Genomic DNA, 27927 nt, shown 5'->3' on the forward strand with positions numbered 1-27927 from the left:
AGATTCTAGTCAGTACTGTATCATCTGTACTGTGCTAGATTCTAGTCAGTATTGTATCATCTGTACTGTGCTAGATTCTAGTCAGTATTGTATCGTCAGTAGTGTAATAGGTTCTAGTCAGTGTTGTATCATCAGTAGTGTAGTAGGTTCTAGTCAGTATTGTATCATCAGTAGTGTAGTAGGTTCTAGTCAGTATTGTATCATCAGTACTGTACTAGATTTTAGTCAGTATTGTATCATCAGTACTCTACCAGGTTTGAGTCAGTCAGTACTGTATCATCTGTACTGTAGTAGGTTCTAGTCAGTACTGTATCATCTGTACTGTAGTAGGTTCTAGTCAGTATTGTATCATCAGCACTGTGCTAGATTCTAGTCAGTACTGTATCATCTGTACTGTGCTAGATTCTAGTCAGTATTGTATCATCAGTAGTGTAGTAGGTTCTAGTCAGTATTGTATCATCAGTACTGTACTAGATTCTAGTCAGTATTGTATCGTCAGTAGTGTAATAGGTTCTAGTCAGTGTTGTATCATCAGTAGTGTAGTAGGTTCTAGTCAGTATTGTATCATCAGTAGTGTAGTAGGTTCTAGTCAGTATTGTATCATCAGTAGTGTAATAGGTTCTAGTCAGTATTGTATCATCAGTAGTGTAGTAGGTTCTAGTCAGTATTGTATCATCAGTAGTGTAATAGGTTCTAGTCAGTATTGTATCATCAGTACTGTACTAGATTCTAGTCAGTATTGTATCATCAGTAGTGTAGTAGGTTCTAGTCAGTATCGTATCATCAGTACTGTACTAGATTCTAGTCAGTATTGTATCATCAGTACTCTACCAGGTTTGAGTCAGTCAGTACTGTATCATCTGTACGGTAGTAGGTTCTAGTCAGTACTGTATCATCTGTACGGTAGTAGGTTCTAGTCAGTACTGTATCATCTGTACGGTAGTAGGTTCTAGTCAGTACTGTATCATCTGTACGGTAGTAGGTTCTAGTCAGTACTGTATCATCTGTACTGTAGTAGGTTCTAGTCAGTACTGTATCATCTGTACGGTAGTAGGTTCTAGTCAGTACTGTATCATCTGTACGGTAGTAGGTTCTAGTCAGTACTGTATCATCTGTACGGTAGTAGGTTCTAGTCAGTACTGTATCATCTGTACGGTAGTAGGTTCTAGTCAGTATTGTATCATCTGTACGGTAGTAGGTTCTAGTCAGTACTGTATCATCTGTATGGTAGTAGGTTCTAGTCAGTACTGTATCATCTGTACGGTAGTAGGTTCTAGTCAGTACTGTATCATCTGTATGGTAGTAGGTTCTAGTCAGTACTGTATCATCTGTACTGTGCTAGATTCTAGTCAGTACTGTATCATCTGTACTGTAGTAGGTTCTAGTCAGTACTGTATCATCTGTACGGTAGTAGGTTCTAGTCAGTACTGTATCATCTGTACGGTAGTAGGTTCTAGTCAGTACTGTATCATCTGTACGGTAGTAGGTTCTAGTCAGTACTGTATCATCTGTATGGTAGTAGGTTCTAGTCCACATTGCCGGCAGTAAGTCGGACACGACTGACTGCCCCCATTTGGCGTCGGAACCGTGCCAAAATCCACACGTGCAAAAAACCATGTATTTATCCACGAAGTATTTTCAGGAGTATTTCTACGTTGTGTTTTAGTGCAGCACAGCCGCCATGTTGTCAGGCGGCCACTGGCTAAATCGAAGGTTTATTCCGCGGGATCTCCGCACCGCTTGTGATCTTCGTGCGGCCCCGGGTGTTGTTGAACTACATGACGCCGTTGTTAAAGTTCTTAGTGAAGAAGAAAAAAGTCCAGTCGCACAACTTCCTGCTAAATGAGTAAGAAAGACGTTATTCCAGTCCGCGTTGTCCCTCGCGGTCGGTGAGAGGACTTTGGCTCGTCGTCTTTGATTGACAGCATGACCAGAATTGGGTCACCTTAAAAATCCCACCCCGAGTTGTTATTTTTGTCTTCATTCTTCATCGTGATGGGAGGAGTCCGGGCTTGACTCCTCCTCCTCCTCCTCCACCGTCTCCGTGGGCAGCGTGTCGCGGCGCGTGAAGGCGGCCGCCAGGGTCACGCTCAGCCGGGGCTTGACGGGCGCCATCTCCGACAGCCCGATGTTGTTGCCCCGGGTCACCAGCGTGGTCTTGTCCATGATCTCGCCGCTGTGCTTGGACACCACGGCGTCCAGAAAGTCGTACTTGTGGGACAGCTTGCCGCTCTCGAAGAGGTACTTGGCCAGGTAGGAGAAGGCCACGTTGCCGAGAAAGGAGGCCAGCATGGAGGCCGTCTTGAACGGGAACTTCTGGATGACCACGTCCTCCATTTCTCCCGTGATGTGATGCTTGCGCTGCTCCGTGGTCCAGCCCGGGTAGTGAATGAAAGGCGGCAGCTGCAGGTAGGGCTCGCCTCCGCCGATGCGCAGCACCATGCCGAAGAAGTAGGCGGCCACCGAGCCGTACGTGTTGGTGCCTTTGACGAAGAGCACGCTGAGGAGCTGAGGGAAGATGATGACGTAGACCAGGTCGGAGCTCAGGTACCACAGTCCGTAAACCGTGCCAGTGACCAGCGCCATCACCGTGGCCAGGCCGCCGAACACGAAGATGGTGATGCGCATCACCCACACGATCTCACGATCCGACGCCTGGGAGGGGGCGAGAGAAAGGGAGGAGGCGGAGACTTTAGAACAGGGGTTGGGAACCTAGGGCTCGCGAGCCAGGTGTGGCTCTTTTAAAGACCGCATCTGGTTCTCGGCCGAATCTGAGCTGACATTGCTTAACACGATAAGTAATGAATAATTAGGGACCGATGTCCTTTTATTGAATTTATAAGGTTTTATTATTATTATTATTCTTTCTTATTATACCGCCGCCTCTATGACACACACACCAGGACTAGAAAAAATTGCGATCTAATCAAAAAACCAAACCCCAAAACTCAAAATTGCGCTTTAGCGCCCCCTAAGAATAAAACACAGACAAAACTATCTGTAACTTCCTGTAGGAATGTCATAGAAACATGAAACACTATGTAGGTCTCAGTTAGACCTATATTTCATTCACTGAAACCCCCCGGCTAAAATCAATAGGAAGTTTGCTATTCCCACTTCAATACAAAAGTTGGTTAAAAAATGTCGCTGTTTTTCAAACATTGTCTACCCTGAGGCCGTTTGTCGCTTCGGCTTCAAATAAGCACAGAAGAGAGATTGAACCCTTCTGATTAATAGTTAAAGAAAGTGTTTAAATTACCACCCCGGTTTGGATTTTATGAGCCCGCATAAAACCATTGTGCTGCTGCTGTTGTCACAAAATGGCGGCTTTCTGCTCAGACAAAACTGTAGGACTGTCATACACACATGAAACAAAAACCCCAATGTAGGTCTCACTGAGACCTATATTTCACACACTGACCGCCCCCAACTAAAATCAACGGGAAGTTTGCTATTCCCACTTCAATACAAAAGTTGGCTAAAAAATGTCGCTGTTTTTCAAACATTATCTCCTCTGAGGCCGTTTGTCGTTTCGGCTTCAAATAAGCACAGAAGAGAGATTGAACCCTTCTGATTAATAGTTAAAGAAAGTGTTTAAATTACTACCCCGGTTTGGATTTTATGAGGCCGTATAAAACCATTGCGCTGCTGCTGTTGTCACAAAATGGTGGCTTTCTGCTCAGACAAAACTGTAGGACTGTCATACACACATGAATCAAAAACCCCAATGTAGGTCTCACTGAGACCTATATTTCATACACTGACCGCCCCCAACTAAAATCAACAGGACATTTGCTATTCCCACTTCAATACAAAAGTTGGCTAAAAAATGACGCTGCTTTTCAAACATTATCTCCTCTTAGGCCGGTTGTCGTTTCGGCTTCAAATAAGCACAGAAGAGAGATTGAACCCTTATGATTAATAGTTAAAGAAAGTGTTTAAATTATTACCCCGGTTTGGATTTTATGAGCCCGCAAAGAACCATTGCGCTGCTGTTGTCACAAAATGGCGGCTTTTTGCCCAGACAAAACTTTAGGACTGTCATACACACATGAAACAAAAACCCTAATGTAGGTCTCACTGAGACCTATATTTCATACACTGACCGCCCCCAACTAAAATCAACAGGAAGTTTGCTATTCCCACTTCAATACAAAAGTTGGTTAAAAAATTTAGCTGTTTTTCAAACATTATCTCCTCTGAGGCCGTTTGTCATTTCGGCTTCAAATAAGCACAGAAGAGAGATTGAACCCTTCTGATTAATAGTTAAAGAAAGTGTTTAAATTATTACCCTGGTTTGGATTTTATGAGCCCGCATAAAACCATTGCGCTGCTGCTGTTGTCACAAAATGGCGGCTTTCTGCTCAGACAAAACTGTAGGACTGTCATACACGAATGAAACAAAAACCGCAATATAGGTCTCACTGAGACCTATATTTCATACACTGACCGCCCCCAACTAAAATCAACAGGAAGTTTGCTATTCCCACTTCAATACAAAAGTTGGTTAAAAAATTTAGCTGTTTTTCAAACATTATCTCCTCTGAGGCCGTTTGTCATTTCGGCTTCAAATAAGCACAGAAGAGAGATTGAACCCTTCTGATTAATAGTTAAAGAAAGTGTTTAAATTATTACCCTGGTTTGGATTTTATGAGCCCGCATAAAACCATTGCGCTGCTGCTGTTGTCACAAAATGGCGGCTTTCTGCTCAGACAAAACTGTAGGACTGTCATACACGAATGAAACAAAAACCGCAATATAGGTCTCACTGAGACCTATATTTCATACACTGACCGCCCCCAACTAAAATCAACAGGAAGTTTGCTATTCCCACTTCAATACAAAAGTTGGTTAAAAAATTTAGCTGTTTTTCAAACATTATCTCCTCTGAGGCCGTTTGTCATTTCGGCTTCAAATAAGCACAGAAGAGAGATTGAACCCTTCTGATTAATAGTTAAAGAAAGTGTTTAAATTATTACCCTGGTTTGGATTTTATGAGCCCGCATAAAACCATTGCGCTGCTGCTGTTGTCACAAAATGGCGGCTTTCTGCTCAGACAAAACTGTAGGACTGTCATACACGAATGAAACAAAAACCGCAATGTAGGTCTCACTGAGACCTATATTTCATACACTGACCGCCCCCAACTAAAATCAACAGGAAGTTTGCTATTCCCACTTCCATACAACAACTGCATTACATTCACCATGCATTAGAGTCTCAAAATGGCGGCACCAAGGCGTTCTTATAAAATGCCCAAGCCACTTTACAACTGTTATTACTATGAGACTGATGTATAACACATGTGTATACTACTTTTTCTCTGTGTAATAATCCATCCATCCATCTTCTACCGCTTATCTGGGCTTGGGTCGCAGCCAAAGCGGTCCTGTCCATCGCTGCTTGCAGCTTTAATTCCACTTGTACTCAAAGTGTTAAAAATAACGTCCAAAATATAAAGCATTCTCATGCATTTTTAATCCATCCATATGTTTTCTACCGCACCTGTTCAAGAAGTTGCGGTAATGGTAAGAAGTAATTTATTTATTATTGGTTAGTGTGGGGCTTGACCTCCTGGGGGTTCTTCAGACCACCAAGCACCGACATGAGAGACTGTTTCAGGGTTACAATATTGTTTTATTTTTCAATAAGTCTCTCAGTTGCTTTCCAGCAATTGTCTTTTTCTCTTTCGTTCTCGCTCTGGCTCCAGCCCCAACCCCGTCTCTCCTACCGGCTGCTGCTTATATCAGGTGGTTAGATAACAAGGCCCAGGTGGGCCATCTACGCACCTGTCGCTGATTTTGAGGCCGATCCTGGCAACACCCTGCTTCGCTGCAGGCCCGCAGGCCACGCCACCTCCACAGTTAACTTCAGAATAACAATGTTATTACAAAGAATAAGAGACCCCGACTTAAACAAGTTGAAAAACTTATTGGGGTGTTACCATTTAGTGGTCAATTGTACAGAATATGTACTGTACTGTGCAATCTACTAATAAAAGTCTCAATCAATCAATCAATCAAAGCTATTATACTCTAGAAATGTTGGTCTTACTTAAAAATGCACGCGTTTAGTGTTAAAAAAAAATGATATGGCTCTTACGTAAATACATTTTAAAATATTTGGCTTCTTGGCTCTCTCAGCCAAGAAGGTTCCCGACCCTGCTTTAGAAGAAAGAACCCCCCAGCGGGGAAGGTCAACAAGCACTGACCGACTGTCTGAAGGCCAGCTGGTAGATGTTCCTGGCAAACATGGAGCTGGCCGACAGGATGGAGGAGTCGGCGGACGACATGACGGCGGCGGAGACGGCGCCCAGGCCGAAAAAGGAGACAAACGGCGGGCAGAGGTGCTGGAGAACGATGGGAAGGATCATGTCCGCCTGCTCCTTGTCCTTCGGAGGAATGGCCCCATAGGTGGTTTGGTTCCAGTCTGGATGAGGAAGACCAAGGAGCAGAATTACAAATTAATGACTGCGATTAACAAGTTAGGGTTGGACAATATACAAACCCTGTTTCCATATGAGTTGGGAAATTGTGTTAGATGTAAATATAAACAGAATACAATGATTTGCAAATCCTTTTCAAGCCATATTCAGTTGAATATGCTACAAAGACAACATATTTGATGTTCAAACTCATTAACATTTTTTTTTTTTTGCAAATAATCATTAACTTTAGAATTTGATGCCAGCAACACGTGACAAAGAAGTTGGGAAAGGTGGCAATAAATACTGATAAAGTTGAGGAATGCTCATCAAACACTTATTTGGAACATCCCACAGGTGTGCAGGCTAACTGGGAACAGGTGGGTGCCATGATTGGCTATAAAAACAGCTTCCCACAAAATGCTCAGTCTTTCACAAGAAAGGATGGGGCGAGGTACACCCCTTTGTCCACAACTGCTTGAGCAAATAGTCAAACAGTTTAAGAACAACCTTTCTCAAAGTGACATTGCAAGAAATTTAGGGATTTCAACATCTACGCTCCATAATATCATCAAAAGGTTCAGAGAATCTGGAGAAATCACTCCACGTAAGCGGCATGGCCGGAAACCAACATTGAATGACCGTGACCTTCCATCCCTCAGACGGCACTGTATCAAAAACCGACATCAAACTCTAAAGGATATCACCACATGGGCTCAGGAACAGTTCAGAAAACCGCTGTCATTAAATACAGTCGGTCGCTACATCTGTAAGTGCAAGTTAAAGCTCTACTATGCAAAGCGAAATCCATTTATCAACAACATCCAGAAACGCTGCCGGCTTCTCTCGGCCCGAGATCATCTAAGATGGACTGATGCAAAGTGGAAAAGTGTTCTGTGGTCTGACGAGTCCACATTTCGAAATGTTTTTGGAAATATTTGACATTGTGTCATCCGGACTTAAAGGGAAGCGAACCATCCAGACTGTTATCGACACAAAGTTGACAAGCCAGCATGTGTGATGGTATGGGGGTGTATTAGTGCCCAAGGCATGGGTAACTTACACATCTGTGAAGGCACCATTAATGCTGAGAGGTACATACAGGTTTTGGAACAACATATGCTGCCGTCTAAGCGCCGTCTTTTTCATGGACGCCCCTGCTTATTTCAGCAAAACAATGCCAAGCCACATTCAGCACGTGTTACAACAGCGTGGCTTCGTAGTAAAAGAGTGCGTGTACTTTCCTGGCCCGCCTGCAGTCCAGACCTGTCTCCCATTGAAAACATGTGACGCATTATGAAGCGTAAAATAGGACAGCGGAGACCCCGGACTGTTGAAGGACTGAAGCTCTACATAAAACACGAATGGGAAAGAATTCCACTTTCAAAGCTTCAACAATTAGTTTCCTCAGTTCCCAAACGTTTATTGAGTGTTGTTAAAAGAAAAGGTGATGTAACACAGTGGTGAACATGCCCTTTCCCAACTACTTTGGCACGTGTTGCAGCCATGAAATTCTAAGTTAATTATTATTTGCAACAAAATGTTGTCTTTGTAGCATATTCAACTGAATATGGGTTGAAAGGGATTTGCAAATCATTGTATTCTGTTTATATTTACATCTAACACAATTTCCCAACTCATATGGAAACAGGGCTTGTACGATATCAATATCGGCTAATATTTTATGGGGCCACCCCATTTGAACATATGTTAAGATTATTTTACAGTTTAAAAGTCTTGGCACGGCTTCAAACAGATACTTGGTGTGTTATTGAACGAGGACGTGCCAAACTGAGGGCTTTGAGGTGTGCACATACCAACACTACGGTGAGAACGCTGGTGATCCATGTAATTTGGTCCCTGGCCTGCGTCTGATGTAATATTTAAAAGCCGGCGCTGCTCCTTAATGAATGAGGTGAAGCAGCTGCTATTTACTCGGCTCTCTCAGATCTACCATGCGTGCTGAGCGACGCACACAAGCTGGCGGGCGCAGGATCCTCCTCACCTGTGGAGGCCCCGATGGCTCCGATGAGGACGGAGGGGACGGCCATGACCAGGCAGCCGAAGGCCGCCAGGAAGGAGAGGACTTGTGCGTAGGTGGCGGAGGACGAGGACAGGACTCTTTGGAAGTACACCTGCCAGGGAATGCCTCCGAGCATCTGGAGGCAAAACACACACCAAGAATCTTAAAGGGGAACTTCACTTTTTACCTGTCGTTCACAGAGAGACATTTTTATTTTTTATTTTAAAGATGATTCTGTTCATAACTTTTATGGACAGAATTTCTAGGCGCAGTCAAGGCGTTGAGGGGTTCCGGTTTGGTGGCCGCAGGATTAGGTCTCTGCTTTTTGCAGATGATGTGGTCCTGATGGCTTCATCTGACCGGGATCTCCAGCTCTCACTGGATCGGTTCCCAGCCGAGTGTGAAGCGACCGGAATGAGAATCAGCACCTCCAAGTCCGAGTCCATGGTTCTCGCCCGAAAAGGGTGGAGTGCCATCTCCGGGTTGGGGAGGAGACCCTGCCCCAAGTGGAGGAGTTCAAGTACCTCGGAGTCTTGTTCACGAGTGAGGGAAGAGTGGATGGTGAGATCGACAGGCGGATCGGTGCGGCGTCTTCAGTAATGCGGACGTTGTACCGATCCGTTGTGGTGAAGAAGGAGCTGAGCCGGAAGGCAAAGCTCTCAATTTACCGGTCGATGTACGTTCCCGTCCTCACCTATGGTCATGAGCTTTGGGTCATGACCGAAAGGATAAGATCACGGGTACAAGCGGCCCAAATGAGTTTGGGTCTCTCCCTTAGAGATAGGGTGAGAAGCTCTGCCATCCGGGAGGAACTCAAAGTAAAGCCGCTGCTCCTCCACATGGAGAGGAGCCAGATGAGGTGGTTCGGGCATCTGGTCAGGATGCCACCCGAACGCCTCCCTAGGGAGGTGTTTAGGGCACGTCCAACCGGTAGGAGGCCACGGGGAAGACCCAGGACACGTTGGGAAGACTATGTCTCCCGGCTGGCCTGGGAACGCCTCGGGATCCCCCGGGAAGAACTAGACAAAGTGGCTGGGGAAAGGGAAGTCTGGGGTTCCCTGCTTAGGCTGCTGCCCCCGCGACCCGACCTCGGATAAACGGAAGAAGATGGATGGATTTTAAAGATGCGGCTAATGGGGGTCACCAGTGTAGCCTCTAAAACAACTTCAAAACCCTCCATCAACATTTTATATACACACTGTATACATAATGTAGTAACAGACATGTTCATAACAATATGTAATATGTATACTATTTACCCCATTTTGGTCATTTTAATCAATGCCGGAACTAATTCTTTGGCGCAATTATTTCCGTTTCCATTGCAGTGCACGTTTGACTTCTGGCAACAAATGTGTGTCCCACTTCTGGATTCGGTAACAAACAACGAAGACGAATATTTTGGGACAAATGAGGATTCACAACCTTTTTGAAGCTGAATATAATGAGGAGGACCTTTTTGAAGCTGAAAATAATGAGGAGGAACTACTTGGGGCGGTATAGCTCAGTGAAGTGAAGTGAATTATATTTATATAGCGCTTTTCTCTAGCGACTCAAAGCGCTTCACATAGTGAAACCCAATATCTAAGTTACATTTAAACCAGTGTGGGTGGCACTGGGAGCAGGTGGGTAAAGTGTCTTGCCCAAGGACACAACGGCAATGACGAGGATGGCGTAAGCGGGGATCGGACCTGGAATCCTCAAGTTGCTGGCACGGCTGCTGTACCAACCGAGCTATACCGCCCCAGAGTGGCCGTGCCAGCAACTTGAGGGTTCCAGGTCCGATCCCCGCTTATGCCATCCTCGTCACTGCTGTTGTGTCCTCGGGCAAGACACTTTACCCACCTGCACCCAGCGCCACCCACTACTGGTTTGATTTATGTAAAGCGCTTTGAGTCACAAGATAAACTGTAATATTGTACATGGTAATTGTTATACAGTATATTGTACATAATATAATATGTCAGTATATACAATATACTGTACATATATTATGTAAATATCATTTTATATCGCTATATTTAGTCTATTTATCCTTTCCATCATTGTAACTGAGCTACTGTGTGGAACAATTAATGTTTGTCTAGGTCTTAGGAGAAAAGTGCTATATAAATATAATTCACTTCCCTTCTTCTAGAAGCGAGCACAAATGAAGAATGAGATGTTGGAGAAGACGGATGTAGGGTAGATAGTAAGTAGAGAGTAAGGTGAAAGTGACTCCAAGCGGAAAAATTTGGAATTTGAAGCCATGCTATTTGGACATAAATGGAGTGCTTACCCAAATAAACAGGGAAAAAAAGGTCCCCGGGCTGCTGGACCAAACGCACAACTGTCCAACTAGTGAGTTACACTTTATATCATGCCTGTTATTACAACCATGTACACTGTCCAGCTAGCTGTGTACAAACAAAACATGAAATAACACTTTACGGATACTGTAATATGATTGTTCATGTTTTTCAGTCAGTACAGATTGGTGTCTTACCGCGTTGTGTTGTGCATTACAAACTCTAAAAACACATCTCTTTCCGTATCTAGCTTTTACGGCTAATACCGAAGTACGCCGTTGTGTTACTGCGCTAGAAAAATAGTCCCTCAGTGTTGTTTCTTACGATAACAATGTCGCTACAGCCTGGTTATTACACAGATTAGAGAACGTCAATGAAGTATTGTTGACAGTTTTTGAATGCATTTTTAAAGTGATTAAAGAGATAGAATTAATTGATTGCTCCCTTTAAATGGATTGCTTGTCACGAAGAACGGGACACTTTTTATATGTTATAAAAAAAAGTTAATTAATGTTTTTGTCTTCTTGTCTCTCATAATGATTGTGAACGATAGGCAAAATTCCAAAAATAAGTGCAATTCCCCTTTAACTCCAAGTAAACCAGCAGCAAAATTCCAACATCCAACAATGTCGTTATTATTTGATTAAAAACAATTAGAGAAGAGAGAGAGATCAGAGTACCAGCAGGCAAAAATTGTCGATCCAGACCCAGGTGTCAGTCTTGTTGATGCTGCCTCTCCATGGCGACTGGTACACTTCCTGCACCGCCGTCACCGTGATGTCTGACACGGCCGGGTTGGTCAGAGCGAATGGAACGCTGATCCACTGCGAACAAGTGCAATATATGCAAGTTAGCACATTCCTCGTTACAGATGTGGATCATGAGGATTTTATCGATACGATACCCTTATCGATATTTATTGGTACTCTTACTGGGTCTACCGTATTTCATTGAATTACCAGCCACTCGTTGCAGCAAACACCACCCCGGTGTCTCTCGTGTCACTCGCGGTGGCATACAACTCCTTGGCCTTAATGCAGATCATTTTGCGGGACACAAGGTGGTTCAGTCCACAAAGGTGATGTATCCACTGACACAAATTAGCATCAAGCTCGTCGCTCACTTTCTTCTTTACCTCCGCCAGGTAAGCGAGCCCGTTTTCCATAGATTGCCGACTGAGATAGTAGTGCTCCCTTTTTTTTGTTTCCATTCGCGTACACGTTTTGGGTCAATGTGAAACTGCCTGGCTGCTGCCAAACCAGAATTCTGCTCCGCATACTTCACAACCGCTAGCTTGACCTTTAAGTCAAACTTTCTGTTCTTCTTCCCCCTTAAAGTATTCCCGTCCATCAGTTGTGGTGTACAGTTATACATGGTCCATTATTAGGAAGAGGCGTTTAATTCACAAAATGGGCTCAGACCCCGGGCAGCTATTAGGACATGGGTAGTTATTTGCCCAAGGGCGTTTACTTGGTAATATACGGTATATGTATATATATATGTACATATTTATACATATATGTGTGTGTATATATATATATATGTGTACATATTTATACATATATGTGTGTGTATATATATATATATATAAATATATACATATGTATATATATATATATATATATACATATATACACACATATATATATATGCATATATATATATATATGTATATAAATACATATATATATATGTATATATATATATATATGTATACATATATACACACATATATATATATATATAAGTATATATATATATATATATATATATATATATATATATATATACATACATATACCGTATATTACCAAGTAAACGCCCTTGGGCAAATAATCGCCCATGTCCTAATAGCTGCCCGGGGTCCGAGCCCATTTTTATTCTCTAAATTTGGCCCCCCAAGTCAAAGTAATTGCCTGATATATGGCATGCATGTGCAAAACAAAGACATTTTACATCATATTAAATATATCTTATAAATCACTACCATCAATTAGCATGTTATGTGGCTGTGCATTTTGTAAACATTGGAATTGTTATTTATCAACAACATCCAGAAACGCCGCTTGCTTCTCTGTGCCCGAGATCATCTAAGATGGACTGATGCAAAGTGGAAAAGTGTTCTGTGGTCTGACGGGTCCACATTTCAAAAAACTGATTTTGGAACTATTCGACCTCGTGTCATCTGGACCAAAGGGGAAGCGAACCATCCAGACTGTTATCGACGCAAAGTGTAAAAGCCAGCATGTGTGATGGTATGGGGGTGCATTAGTGCCCAAGACATGGGTAACTTACACATCTGTGAAGGCACCATTAATGCTGAAAGGTACATACAGGTTTTGGAACAACATATGCTGTCATCTAAGCGCCGTCTTTTTCATGGACGCCCCTGTTTATTTTGTAAACATTGGAATTGTTATTTCTGTTTATGTTGCACATGGACATATCTGAGTGGCGGGCCAGAAACCCTATTGAGTGTTAACAGCAACCCATGTATGTGTGTGTGTCAGTGTGTGTGTGTGTGTGTGCGTGTGTGTGCGTGTATTATATAAATAAAAAGACATCGGTGAGCAAGTATAATGCACGAGCGACAGAACTAACTCAGCAACATCGGTTTTAATGAGACGCAATGGAGTGACGTCAGACGCTAATCAGACACCATCAGTCACAGCGGGTGCCATCTCGCTTCAAAGCTACTTTATGGATTATTTTATCACCTCCATTTTTCATGAGAGGATTAATACTGGCCTGTTGACTAATGGATCGCTAGGAGGACGGCTAATAAAACGCGGCCGTGAGTAAAGTGCGTTCACTTCAAACTGACACGGGAACCTTTGAGTAGGAAATACTGTTGTTGCACACTTTTGTGTGGTGTTGCTTCCTTATTTGTCATTATTCTTAGCTGATTTTCATGCGTGTGTCATAATTACGTCGGTAGTATACATACACATCCCTATTCCTATTAGTTTAGTCTTTATTTGAAGGGACAGAAACATTGAGCTCAAAGACAGATATGTTGTGTACCAGATTATAGCTACATAGCTCATTTCCATCCGCAGTCCCTGGCTACCTAAATTAAAGGGATACTAAAATGATGACAATAAAATCATACCATAGCATGTAATCAAATTAAGAAAAGTCATAAAATGCCCTCTCATGTACACATACTTAATATACAATACAACCACACCTCATTTACATCATCACATAAAGTTAATACATGCTCTTGTTCACGTCTTTCATCATTTGTAGAAACAACCACGATTTTAACACACACACCTCACAATTTACACAAAAAAAAATGCTCTCATGGATAAATATAATACACATTAAGTAGTGGCCACCTTATTGACCGTGTGAGCAGCTTCGATTGCTCCAAAGCCACTTTTTAACTTCAATTGTGAATGAAGAGTAATCTGTTGAACTTTTCAAGTTTGTTGTGAGGTTGTTCCATTTCTTTATGGCTTTATATGAAAAGGCTGATTGTGCAAAAGATGTTTTGACATCTAAGTATGCTACACTGCCCCCTGGTGGAGGCTCGTGCGTTCCTAGTTGTCACAGCGGATGTAAACTGGACAAAATGCTTAAGCGGCGCTGGTGCAGAGTTATTTAGAATTGATGCTAGTCTTTAAATGCTAGCTCAATTTAACAATCTATTTTTTGGGAGAACTAAACAGTGATGTTGGTGTTGTGGTTTTTGGTCGAGGATTTTGAGCGACTGTTTGTGCAAAGTTTCCAATGGCCTCAGTGTCATTTTGCTCGCCTGCGACCATATACAATAATAAAAACGAGACACAGTCATTGCACTAAAGTAAGTTTGAGCTGGCTTCAGTGTTAATAATAATAATAATAATAATAACTTAGATTTATATCGCGCTTTTCTAAAGCGCTCCCAGAGAAGTGGGACTCAACATTCATTCACACCTGGTGGTGTTAATGAATTCCTGAGACATTTGAAGGTTTTTATATCGTATTTAAGACTCTGGCACATCTGTTTGATATGTTTTTTAAAGCTAGGTGTTGGGTCTAAAATGACACCCGGGCAACGATATTCACTAACATTTTGTATTGTTTACTTATTATCCGTTATGTTTGGAAAGGATGACTTTTTATATTTGTTTACAAGATACATTGTTGCCGTTTTCTTCATGTTTAATGTTAGACAAGAGTCATGTCGCCTTCTATTACCGTTTCCATATGAGTTGGGAAATTGTGTTAGATGTAAATATAAACAGAATACAATGATTTGCAAATCCTTTTCAAGCCATATTCAGTTGAATATGCTACAAAGACAACATATTTGATGTTCAAACTCATAAACATTTTTTTTTGCAAATAATCATTAACTTTAGAATTTCATGCTAGCAACATGTGACAAAGAAGTTGGGAAAGGTGGCAATAAATACTGATAAAGTTGAGGAATGCTCATCAAACACTTATTTGGAACATCCCACAGGTGTGCAGGCTAATTGGGAACAGGTGGGTGCCATGATTGGCTATAAAAGCAGCTTCCCAAAAAATGCTCAGTCTTTCACAAGAAAGGATGGGGCGAGGTACACCCCTTTGTCCACAACTGTGTGAGCAAATAGTCAAACAGTTTAAGAACAACCTTTCTCAAAGTGACATTGCAAGAAATTTAGGGATTTCAACATCTACGCTCCATAATATCATCAAAAGGTTCAGAGAATCTGGAGAAATCACTCCACGTAAGCAGCATGGCCGGAAACCAACATTAAATGACCGTGACCTTCGATCCCTCAGACGGCACTGTATCAAAAACCGACATCAATCTCTAAAGGATATCACCACATGGGCTTAGGAACACTTCAGAAAACCACTGTCACTAAATACAGTTTGTCGCTACATCTGTAAGTGCAAGTTAAAGCTCTACTATGTAAAAAGCGAAATCCATTTATCAACAACATCCAGAAACGCCGCTGGCTTCTCTGTGCCTGAGATCATCTAAGATGGACTGATGCAAAGTGGAAAAGTGTTCTGTGGTCTGACGAGTCCACATTTCAAAAAATTGATTTTGGAAATATTCGACATTGTGTCATCTAGACCAAAGGGGAAGCGAACCATCCAGACTGTTATCGACGCAAAGTTGAAAAGCCAGCATGTGTGATGGTATGGGGGTGTATTAGTGCCCAAGGCATGGGTAACTTACACATCTGTGAAGGCACCATTAATGCTGAAAGGTACATACAGGTTTTGGAACAACATATGCTGCCATCTAAGCCCCGTCTTTTTCATGGACGCCCCTGCTTATTTCAGCAAGACAATGCCAAGCCACATTCAGCTTCGTAGTAAAAGAGTGCGGGTACTTTCCTGGCCCGCCTGCAGTCCAGACCTTTTTCCCATGGAAAATGTGTGGTGCATTATGAAGCGTAAAATAGGACAGCGGAGACCCCGGACTGTTGAAGGACTGAAGCTCTACATAAAACAAGAATGGGAAAGAATTCCACTTTCAAAGCTTCAACAATTAGTTTCCTCAGTTCCCAAACGTTTATTGAGTGTTGTTAAAAGAAAAGGTGATGTAACACAGTGGTGAACATGCCCTTTCCCAACTACTTTGGCACATGTTGCAGCCATGAAATTCTAAGTTAATTATTATTTGGCAAAAAAAAAAATAGTTTATGAGTTTGAACATCAAATATGTTGTCTTTGTAGCATATTCAACTGAATATGGCTTGAAAAGGATTTGCAAATCATTGTATTCTGTTTATATTTACATCTAACACAATTTCCCAACTCCTATGGAAACGGGGTTTGTAAGACAAGAGTCATGTCGCCATCTATCACGATGTTAAATATATTGTGAGTGGCCATGCTTCAGCCACAATAAAACCAAGAGTTGGACCTACCAGGCCCACAAAGATGCAGAAGAGCTGCACCACGTCCGTGTACGCCACCGAGTAAAGTCCGCCCACCAGCGTGTAGAAGATGGCGATGAGGGCCGAGAGGACCACCGACATTTTGATGTTGATGTCCACGATGACGCTGAGCGTGGCACCTGGGGGGCGCAGGGATGACATCACTCGCAGTTCATCATTTTCCCGGGGTGGCACGCAGACGGTGAAAATGAAAATAAAACAACCTACCGAGAGCGGACAAGATGGCGGCGGACCAGAAGATCTCGCCCATCAAAGCGGGTATGAAGAGGAGGCCGCCCATGCGTTTGCCGTACATCTGCTGGAAAGGATCCAGCATGGTGACGTAACCTCGGGAGCGCATGGGCTTGGCGAAGAACAGTCCGCCTGAATGACAAAAATGTCTTCTTCATTATTTCAATAGAACAAATATTTCTGTCTTTTATGGACAGAATTTCTAGGTGTGGTCAAGGTGTTGAGGGTTCTGGTTTGGTGACCGCAGGATTAGGTCTCTGCTTTCTGCAGATGATGTGGTCCTGATGGCTTCATCTGACCAGGATCTTCAGCTCTCACTGGATCGGTTCGCAGCCGAGTGTGAAGAGACCGGGATGAGAATCAGCACCTCCAAGTCCGAGCCCATGGTCCAAGGGTGGAGTGCCATCTCCGGGTTGGGGAGATGTGTTATTTGCATTTTTCCCATCATGCTTTGCAATACATATGGGGGTGTAATTTTGAATTTTTATGGTGAATGGACGTTTTTTTATAATACCCACAAAGTTCAGTGAACATTTCTGTTAATGTTTTGTTCTAGTTAGATTTTTTTATTTTTTATTTTTCCACCATGACTAGGGAAGGTTATTTGTATTGGGTAATATACATAAATTCTACGCATGGGGTAGTTTGTAGCATGATAAAAGATCATTGACCAGGAACGACCATGCACCAAAAATGGTAAATGTGGGGAGTGTTTTACATTTTTCTCATCATGCTTTGCAATACATATGTGGGTGTAATTTTGAATTTTTATGGCGAATGGACGTTTTTTTATATTACCCACAAAGTTCAGTGAACATTTCTGTTGATGTTTTGTCTTAGTTAGATTTTTTTTCCCACCATGACTAGGGAAGGTTATTTGTATTGGGTAATATAAATAAATTCTGCGCATGGAGTAGTTTGTAGCATGATAAAAGGTCATTGACCAGGAAAGACCATGCATCAAAAATGGGTAAGTGTGGGGAGTGTTTTACATTTTTCCCATCATGCTTTTGCACCATGACTAGGGAAGGTTGTTTGCATTAGGTAATATACATCAATTCTGCGCATGGGGTTCTTTGTAGCATGATCAAAGGTCTTGGAACAAGAAAGACCATGCACCAAAAATGAATAGGTGTAGGGAGTGTTTAGCATTTTTCCCATCATGCTTTGCAATAGATATGTGGGTGTAATTTAGAATTTTTATGGCGAATGGATGTTTTTTTATAATACCCACAAAGTTCGGTGAACATTTCTGTTGACGTTTTGTCTTAGTTGGATTTTTTTATTTTTTATTTTTCCACCATGACTAGGGAAGGTTATTTGCATTGGGTAATATAAATCAATTCTGCTCATGGAGTAGTTTGTAGCATGATAAAAGGTTTTGAAACAAGACAGACCATGCACCAACAATGAATACATGTAGGGAGTGTTTGGCATTTTCCCCATCATGCTTTGCAATAGATATGTGTGTGTAATTTTTAATTTTTATGGTGAATGGACGTTTTTTATAATACCCACAAAGTTCAGTGAACATTTCTGTTGATGTTTTGTCTTAGTTAGATTTTTTTTTTTTCTTGCACCATGACTAGGGAAGGTTGTTTGCATTGGGTAATATAAATCAATTATACGCATGGGGAAGATTGTAGCATTGACCAGGAAAGACAGTGTGCCAAAAAGGGGTCAGTGTGGGTATTATTGTGCATTTTTCCCATCATGCTTTGCAATAGATGTGTGGGCCTTTTTCAGAATTTTAATGGTAAATGAAAGTTTTTTTTTATAATATCCACAAAGTTCAGTGAATATTTCTGTTGATGTTTTGTCTTAGTTAGATTTTTTTATTTTTTTATTTTTCCACCATGACTAGGGAAGGTTATTTGCATTGGGTAATATACATCAATTCTGCTCATGGAGAAGTTTGTAGTATGATAAAAGGTCATTGACCAGGAAAGACCATGCACCAAAAATGGGTAAATATGGGGAGTGTTTAGCATTTTTCCCATCATGCTTTGCAATAGATATGTGGGTATAATTTTGAATTTTTATGGTGAATGGACATTTTTTATAGTACACACAAAGTTCAGTGAACATTTCTGTTGATGTTTTATCTTAGTTAGATTTTTTTATTTTTCCACCATGACTAGGGAAGGTTATTTGTATTGGGTAATTTAAATCAATTCTGCTCATGGAGTAGTTTGTAGCATCATAAAAGGTCATTGACCAGGAGAGACCATGCACCAAAAATGGGTAAGTGTGGGGAGTGTTTAACATTTTTCCCATCATGCTTTGCAATAGATATGTGGGTATAATTTTGAATTTTTATGGTGAATGGACATTTTTTATAGTACACACAAAGTTCAGTGAACATTTCTGTTGATGTTTTATCTTAGTTAGATTTTTTTATTTTTCCACCATGACTAGGGAAGGTTATTTGTATTGGGTAATTTAAATCAATTCTGCTCATGGAGTAGTTTGTAGCATCATAAAAGGTCATTGACCAGGAGAGACCATGCACCAAAAATGGGTAAGTGTGGGGAGTGTTTTACATGTTTCTCATCATGCTTTGCAATACATATGTGGGTGTAATTTTGAATTTTTATGGCGAATGGATGGTTTTTTTTATAATACCCACAAAGTTCAGTGAACATTTCTGTTGATGTTTTGTCTTAGTTAGATTTTTTTATTTTTCCACCATGACTAGGGAAGGTTATTTGTATTGGGTAATTTAAATCAATTCTGCTCATGGAGTAGTTTGTAGCATCATAAAAGGTCATTGACCAGGAGAGACCATGCACCAAAAATGGGTAAGTGTGGGGAGTGTTTTACATTTTTCCCATCATGCTTTGCAATACATATGTGGATGTAATTTAGAATTTTTATGGCGAATGGATGTTTTTTTTATAATACCCACAAAGTTCGGTGAACATTTCTGTTGACGTTTTGTCTTAGTTGGATTTATTCTTTTTTTTTTGGCACCATGACTAGGGAAGGTTGTTTGCATTAGGTAATCTAAAACAATTCTGCGCATGGAGTTGTTTGAAGCATGATAAAAGGTCATTGACCAGGGAAGACCATGCACCAAAAATGGGCAAATGTGGGGAGTGTTTTACATTTTTCCCATCATGCTTTGCAATACATATGTGGGTGTAATTTAGAATTTTTATGGTGAATGGATGTGTTTTTATAACATCCACAAAATTCGGTGAATATTTCACTTGACGTTTTGTCTGAGTTAGATTTTACTTATTTTTTGCACCATGACTAGGGAAGGTTGTTTGCATTGGGTAATATAAATAAATTCTACGCATTTTTTTTTTGTAGTATGATAAAAGGTTATTGACCAGGAAAGAAAATGCGCCAAAAATGGGTAAGTGTGGGGAGTGTTTAGCATTTTTCCCATCATGCTTTGCAATAGATATGTGGGTATAATTTTGAATTTTTATGGTGAATGGACATTTTTTATAAAGTTCAGCGAACATATCTGTTGATGTTTTGTCTTAGTTAGATTATTTTTTTTGCACCATGACTAGGGAAGGTTGTTTGCATTGGATAATATAAATCAATTCTACACATGGGGTTGTTTGTAGCATGATAAAAGGTCATTGACCAGGAGAGACAGTATGCCAAAAATGGGTCAGTGTGGGTATTATTGTGCATTTTTCCCATCATGCTTTGCAATAGATGTGTTGTTGTTTTTTTTAGAATTTTTTATGTTTTTTTTAAATAAAATCCACAAAGTTCAGTGCACATTTATGTTGACATTTTGTCTTAGTTAGTTAGATTATTTTTTTTTTCCACCATGACTAAGGAAGGTTGTTTGCATTGGGTCGTATAAATGCATTCTACTCAGGGGTTATTAGTTGCATGATAAAAGGTCATTGACCAGAAAAGACAGGAGTTTATTAAATGGTGACAAAAATAGAACTGTCAACATTTTAGTACTTTTAAAATGGACAAAAGATACAAGCAATATGCGAATGCAATATTTTTTATTAGACTCGTGACGTCTCACGGGCCAATTTGAAGACATCGCCAGGCTGCATTTGTAATTTGGACACCCTTTAACGCACAATCTTAAGGATTGTCAGAATAATTGTATCTAAGTTATCACACAACTTTGTGTTACATTAAGTTCAGCTCGCACTGCGAGAGGACAAAAGCTGTCTTTGATCCTACCAAGAAGAAGGCTTGTAAAACTCCACCGTGTAGGATGGGGAGCAACATGAAGGGGTTCTGTTTCTTTGATGTATTGTAATCCACAGAGAGATTTTGTCCCGCTTCCTCTCCAAAGCGGAGAAGAAGCAGGGCCCGACTCTCCTCCAGGCACCTTTTCTTTGAACTCTTTTACAACCTTTTCTTTGAACCTACTTTTTCTTTGAACTGTTTTGTAATCAAAAGCGATGGCGGTTTATGACCGCGGTCCCTTTAGAAACAGCTGTTGTCATGTAATCAGGGAAAGTCCAAATATAAGAGGATGTGTACAATCTTTGGTCAGAGCGTGGTGACACTGTACAAGGGTACAGGTTGTACGCGTTTCTCCTCATTGAGCCAAATATAATTCTGCCTCTGTCTGATTCCTTGCTTCTTGTCTTGTTTAATAGATGTCATCAGTGTTTGAACCTGAAAAACATGTTATCTTTTTTTTCCTCGTTTTGCAGATATACACCTCAGCATCAAATATTTTTTTTACTTGACGAATGTTAGCATGCTAACGCTAGCTTTTTTTTTTTTTTTTTTTTTTTTAGCTAATTTTGTATCTACACCTTAGTCATGTTTTGGTACTTGATGTATGCTAACATTAGCATGCCAGCATTTTAAACACATTCTTCAGGTACACACCTCAGAGTAATATATTTTGTTACCTGATGCATGTTGCAACTAGCATTTTAGCATTTTTAGCTAATATAACTGGTATACACCTCAGTGTCATATATCTTGTTACTTGACGGATGATGCCTGTTAGCATGCTAACATTAGTTTGCAAGCTTTTTTTTTTTAGCTATTTTTGTTTTTACTTTTCAGTCATGTTTTGGTACTTGATGTATGCTAACATTAGCATGCTAGCATTTTAAACACATTCGTCAGGTACAAACCTCAGAGTAATATGTTGGTACTTGATGCATGTTGCAGTTTGTGTTTTAGCATTCTAGCTTTTTTAGCTAATTTAGCAGGTATATACCTCAGTGTCATATATCTTCTTACTTGACAGATGATGCCTTTAAGCATGCTAACATTCGTTTGCTCGCTTTTTAGCTAATTTTGTAGATATACACCTCAGTCATATTTAGGTACTTGATGCATGCTAACATTAGCATGCTAGCATTTTAAACACATTCTTCAGTTACACACCTCAGTGTTATATATTTTCGGTACTTAACACATGTTACCTGTTAGCACGCTCGCTTTTTCTGTAGATAATTTTGTAGGTGTGCACCCCAGTCATATTTGGGTACTTGACGCGTGTTACAGTTAGCATTTTAGCATTCGAGCTAACATTAGTATGTTCGTTTTCTTTTTTTTTTTTTTAAAGTTAATTTTGTAGATAGACACTTCATCTATTTTTTGACACTTGATGCATGCTAACGTTAGCATGCTAGCATTACAAACATATTCTTCAGGTACACACCTCAGTGTTATATATTTTTGGTACTGTTAGCACGCTCGCTTTTTCTTTAGCTAATTTTGCAGGTGTACACCTCAGTCATATTTGGGTACTTGACGCGTGTTACAGTTAGCATTTTAGCAGTCGAGCTAACATTAAGTATGCTCGATTTTTTTTTTTTTAAGCTAATTTTGTTATATACACCATCTATTTTTTTATACTTGACGCATGCTAACATTAGCATGCTAGCATTTTAAACACATTCTTCAGTTACACACCTCAGTGTTATATATTTTCGGTACTTAACACATGTTACCAGTTAGCACGCTCGCTTTTTCTGTAGCTAATTTTGTAGGTGTGCACCTCAGTCATATTTGGGTACTTCACGCGTGTTACAGTTAGCATTTTAGCATTCCAGCTAACATTAGTATGTTCGTTTTAAATTTTTTTTTTTAAAGTTAATTTTGTAGATAGACACTCCATCTATTTTTTGATACTTGATGCATGCTAACGTTAGGATGCTAGCATTACAAACATATTCTTCAGGTACACACCTGAGAGTAATGTATTTTCGGTACTTGACGCATGTTACCTGTTAGCACGCTCGCTTTTTCTTTAGCTAATTTTGTATGTGTACACCTCAGTCATATTTGGGTACTTGACGCGTGTTACAGTTAGCATTTTAGCAGTCGAGCTAACATTAGTATGCTCGATTTTTTTATTTTTTTAAGCTAATTTTATATATATACACCATCTATTTTTTGATACTCAATGCATGCTAATGTTAGCATGCTAGCTTTTTAAAAACATTCTTCAGGTACACACCTGAGAGTAATATATTTTCGTTACTTGATGCATTTTACTGTTAGCATGCTCTCTTTTTCTTTAGCTAATTTTGTAGGTGTGCACCTCAGTCATATTTGGGTACTTCACGCGTGTTACAGTTAGCATTTTAGCATTCGAGCTATGATTAGTATGTTCGATTTTTATTTATTTTTTAAGCTAATTTTGTAGATAGACACTTCATCTATTTTTTGATACTTGACGCATGCTAACGTTAGCATGCTAGCATTATAAACACATTCTTCAGGTACACACCTCAGTGTTATATATTTTTGGTACTGTTAGCACGCTCGCTTTTTCTTTAGCTAATTTTGTAGGCTTACACCTCAGTCATATTTGGGTACTTGATGCGTGTTACAGTTAGCATTTTAGCAGTCGAGCTAACATTAGTATGCTCGATTTTTTTATTTTTTTAAGCTAATTTTATATATATATACACCATCTATTTTTTGATACTCGATGCATGCTATCGTTAGCATGCTAGCTTTTTAAACACATTCTTCAGGTACACACCTGAGAGTAATATATTTTCGGTACTTGATGCATGTTACTGTTAGCACGCTCTCTTTTTCTTTAGCTAATTTTGTAGGTGTGCACCTCAGTCATATTTGGGTACTTCAGGCATGTTACAGTTAGCATGTTAGCATTCAAGCAGTTTTGGCTAATCTAGCAGGTTTGCACCTCAGTATTGTATATTTTAGTGTTGCACTCATGCTAACTGTAAGCATGCTGTTGTTAGCATGTTAGCATAGTGTTGTTAGAATTTTTTTTTTAAATAATTTTTGTATCATTTGTATACTCTGGGCCTGCACACAGTAACACATGTGACACTGTGGGCATGTACACCAAATAATATACAATACGTATTGTGTGGAGCACAAGGAAGTGTGTCTTATATTGATGTTTTCCCTTCAAGATGCGGTGGCGAGGACGACACACATGCGAGGACGACATCGGGCTACATGCGAGGATGACATCGAGCTACAGCGGAGCGTCACTCACCAACCACGAGACTGAGGGCGTATCCAAAGGGGGCTTGTGCCCAAGCCAAGCCGTAGTCCGGGAGATAAACATACTCAGCGGTGCCATTAATGTATCCTCCTCCCACCCAAGTGGCTGCAATCACATTTCAAAAAGGGCAACACGGTAAGCACATTTTCAATCATGAATATCATCATGTTTTATTATTAGCTTGGCGTGGGGCCACTCCATTAGGTACACCTAACGAGCTACAAACAGCAAATGTGTCAAGTCGGCCCCCTTTTGCCCTAACGAGTATTCAAATGCAGCGCTGTAAACATTTCCATGTGTGTTGTTACGGCTTTGAAATGATTTTAGAACACATTTTATGACTGCTGACTAGTGACGTCATCTTTGGGGCTGATGGTGAATAATAACACGTTCATAACACACATTAAGTAGCACAAATAACAAAAGTTTGTATGCGATTGTGAATGATAACGTGTTAATAAACAAATGAAATAATGTTCATAACATAAAAAAGTTTATGTAATGGGGCTGATTGTGAATGATAACACACATTAAATAATGTTAATAAAAGTTTTCATGCGATTGTGAAATATAACACGTAGATAAACAAATTAAATAATGTTCATAAATTAAAATAGTTTTCATGTAATGGGGCTGATTGTGAATAATAACACATTAATAACACACATTAAATAACATTAATAACAACATAGTTTTCATGGGATTGTGACTAATAACACATTAATAAACAAATTAAATAATGTTCATATCATAAAATAGTTTTCATATTGTGACTAATAACACATTAAACAACACACATTAAGCAACAATAGTAACAAAACAGATTTCATGTGATGTGAATAATAACACATTTATAAACACATTAAATAATGTTAACATAAAATAGTTTTCATGCAATGGGGCTGATTGTGAATAATAACACACAATAAATAACAATAACAAATTGGTTTTCATTCGATTGTGAATAATTACACGTTAATAAACAAATGAAATAATGTTATCATAAAATAGTATTTATGCAACGGGGCTGATTGTGAATAATAACACATTAATAACACATTAAATAACATTAATAACAACATAGTTTTCATGTGATTGTGACTAATAACACATTAATAAACAAATTAAATAAAGTTCATAACATAAGATAGTTTTCATATAATGGTGCTTATTGTGTATAATAACACATTAATAACACACACCAAAAACAATAACAAAATAGTTTTAATGTGATTGTGAATAATATGTTAATAAACAAATCAAATAACGTTAATAACATCAAATAGCTTTCATGTAATGGGGCTGATTGTGAATAATAACACATTAACAACACACATTAAGTAACAATAACAACTAAATAGTTTTCATGAGATTGTGAATAATAACATGTTAATAAACAAATTAAATAACGTTAACATAAAATAGTTTTCATGTAATGGTGCTTATTGTGACTAATAACACATTAATAACACACATTAAATAACATTAATGACAAAATATTTTTCATGTGATTGTGAATAATAACACGTTAATAAACAAATTAAATAACCTCATTAACATAAAAAAGTGTGCATGTAATGGGGCTGATTGTGGATAATAACACATTAATAACACACACTAAGTAACATTAATAACAAAATAGTTTTCTTGTGATTGTGAATAATAACACATTAATAACACACGTTAAATAACATTAGTAAAATAATTGTTTTCATGTGATTGTGAACAATAAAATGTTAATAAATTAATCAAATAACATTAATAACATAACAAATGATTTCCTGTAATGGGGTTTGACTGTGAATAATAACACATTAATAACACACTAAGTAATATTAATAACAAAATAGTTTTCTTGTGATTGTGAATAATAACATTAATAACACACATTAAATAACATTAATAAAATAATAGTTTTCGTGTGATTGTAAACAATAAAATGTTAATAAATTAATTAAATAACGTTAATAACATAACAAATGTTTTAATGTAATGGGGTTTGACTGTGAATAATAACACATTAATAACACACACTAAGTAACATTAATAACAAAATAGTTTTCTTTTGATTGTGAATAACACATTAATAACACACATTAAATAACATTAATAAAATAATAGTTTTCGTGTGATTGTAAACAATAAAATGTTAATAATTTGATTAAATAACGTTAATAACATAACAAATTATTTCATGTAATGGGTTTGACTGTGAATAATAACACATTAATAACACACTGAGTAACATTAATAACAAAATAGTTTTCTTGTGATTGTGAATAATAACATTAATAACACACGTTAAATAACATTAATAAAATAATTGTTTTCATGTGATTGTGAACTAAAACTTTAATACATTAATTAAACAACATTAATAACATAACAAATGTTTTCATGTAATGGGTTTGACTGTGAATAATAACACATTAATAACACACATTAAGTAACATCCATCCATCCATTTTCTACCGCTTATTCCCTTTTGGGGTCGCGGGGGGCGCTGGCGCCTATCTCAGCTACAATCGGGCGGAAGGCGGGGTACACCCTGGACAAGTCGCCACCTCACCGCAGGGCCACATTAAGTAACATTAATAACAAAATAGTTTTCATGGGATTGTGAATAATAACACATTAATAAACAAATTAAATAATGTTAATAACATAAAAAGGACAAACTAGTTTTGCAGCACAAACGGGACAACTTGGGGGGGGGGGTGGAGGACGTCACTATAGTCAGAAAATGTATTTTAGAATCGCTTATAATTTATAGAACTTAACTAAACCGTAATGGCACGGATGTCAATGTTTACAGCGGTGCTATTTTATTATTGCCAACGACAAGCAACCAGAAATGATATTTTACAAAAACATAAACATTTATTTTAACGAGCTCGGCTTTAGAAGTTTGTAGAGAATTGCTGCGCCGGTGTACCTAATGAACTGGCCGCCGGCGTCCATCCAAACCAAAACACGTCATCTCACAAGTGAAAGTGAAAGTAAATACAAATGTATTTGTGTGTGAATAATTAAATAAAATGTATGTAATCCACGTCACCCGTCATAGTGAATCCCCCGACGAACAGGCCGATGTCTCTGCCGCCCACCATGATGCTCTCACTGCGGTCCGTGCCCTCCGCCTCTCCGGAGTGTTTGTTCTTCCACGCCGCCCAGATGCCCACGAAGAGGATGAGCAGGTAAAAGACCGCGATGGCCACCAGTCCTTCCACGTGGATGGTCATGGCCGCGCCGGTGCACCTGCGTGGGTGCGCGCGCATGTGTGTCAACAACAACTTCATCAAAAAGACACCAAATGAGGGACAATATGTCACAATTACGACAATACATTTATATGTTTTATAAAACATATAAAACAAGACTTTACACTTGACAAGAAGTTATTAGAAATAAAAGAGCGGTGGTTTGCGTTATTTAGTAATGTACCAAATCCGTGCGTAATTACGCGCGAGAAGTGACTTCCGCGCCCACGTTAGACTTGCAAAAAAAAAAGGGTAAATAGTTCGACAAAAAGCTTAAAAGTCTTTCCCAACGTACCTGAGGAGCGTCTAGAAACATGTGCCGACGTTTCCGTGGGAGAGACTGCGTGGAGCGCC

At 39.5% G+C, this 27927-nt stretch overlaps 1 protein-coding gene across 1 annotated transcript; it reads right to left on the reverse strand.

Annotated features, from left to right (window-relative positions):
• Positions 1-1295: 1295 nt before the first annotated feature.
• Positions 1296-27919, reverse strand: LOC133542997 (high-affinity choline transporter 1-like). The gene is made up of 9 exons (XM_061887338.1): positions 27869-27919; positions 27372-27571; positions 24305-24418; positions 16837-16992; positions 16600-16748; positions 11416-11559; positions 8430-8583; positions 6212-6429; positions 1296-2655 (listed from the first exon to the last, which is right to left on the reverse strand). Exons 2-9 carry the CDS (start codon positions 27553-27555, stop codon positions 1981-1983), a joined length of 1794 nt encoding a protein of 597 aa, XP_061743322.1. The 5' UTR covers positions 27556-27571; positions 27869-27919; the 3' UTR covers positions 1296-1980.
• Positions 27920-27927: the final 8 nt, after the last annotated feature.

This window comes from Nerophis ophidion, linkage group LG25 (assembly GCF_033978795.1).
Source record: "Nerophis ophidion isolate RoL-2023_Sa linkage group LG25, RoL_Noph_v1.0, whole genome shotgun sequence".
In the NCBI taxonomy this organism is placed as follows: domain Eukaryota; kingdom Metazoa; phylum Chordata; class Actinopteri; order Syngnathiformes; family Syngnathidae; genus Nerophis; species Nerophis ophidion.

Excerpts from the sequence above, each read along its gene's own strand:
- LOC133542997 (XM_061887338.1), bottom strand. The coding sequence starts at position 27,555 with ATGACCATCCACGTGGAAGGACTGGTGGCCATCGCGGTCTTTTACCTG. Across the intron at positions 16,749-16,836 it reads CGCCATCTTGTCCGCTCTCG|GTGCCACGCTCAGCGTCATC; the intron begins GTAGGTTGTTTT and ends TGCGCCCCCCAG. Across the intron at positions 8,584-11,415 it reads TCGACAATTTTTGCCTGCTG|ATGCTCGGAGGCATTCCCTG; the intron begins GTACTCTGATCT and ends TTTTGCCTCCAG.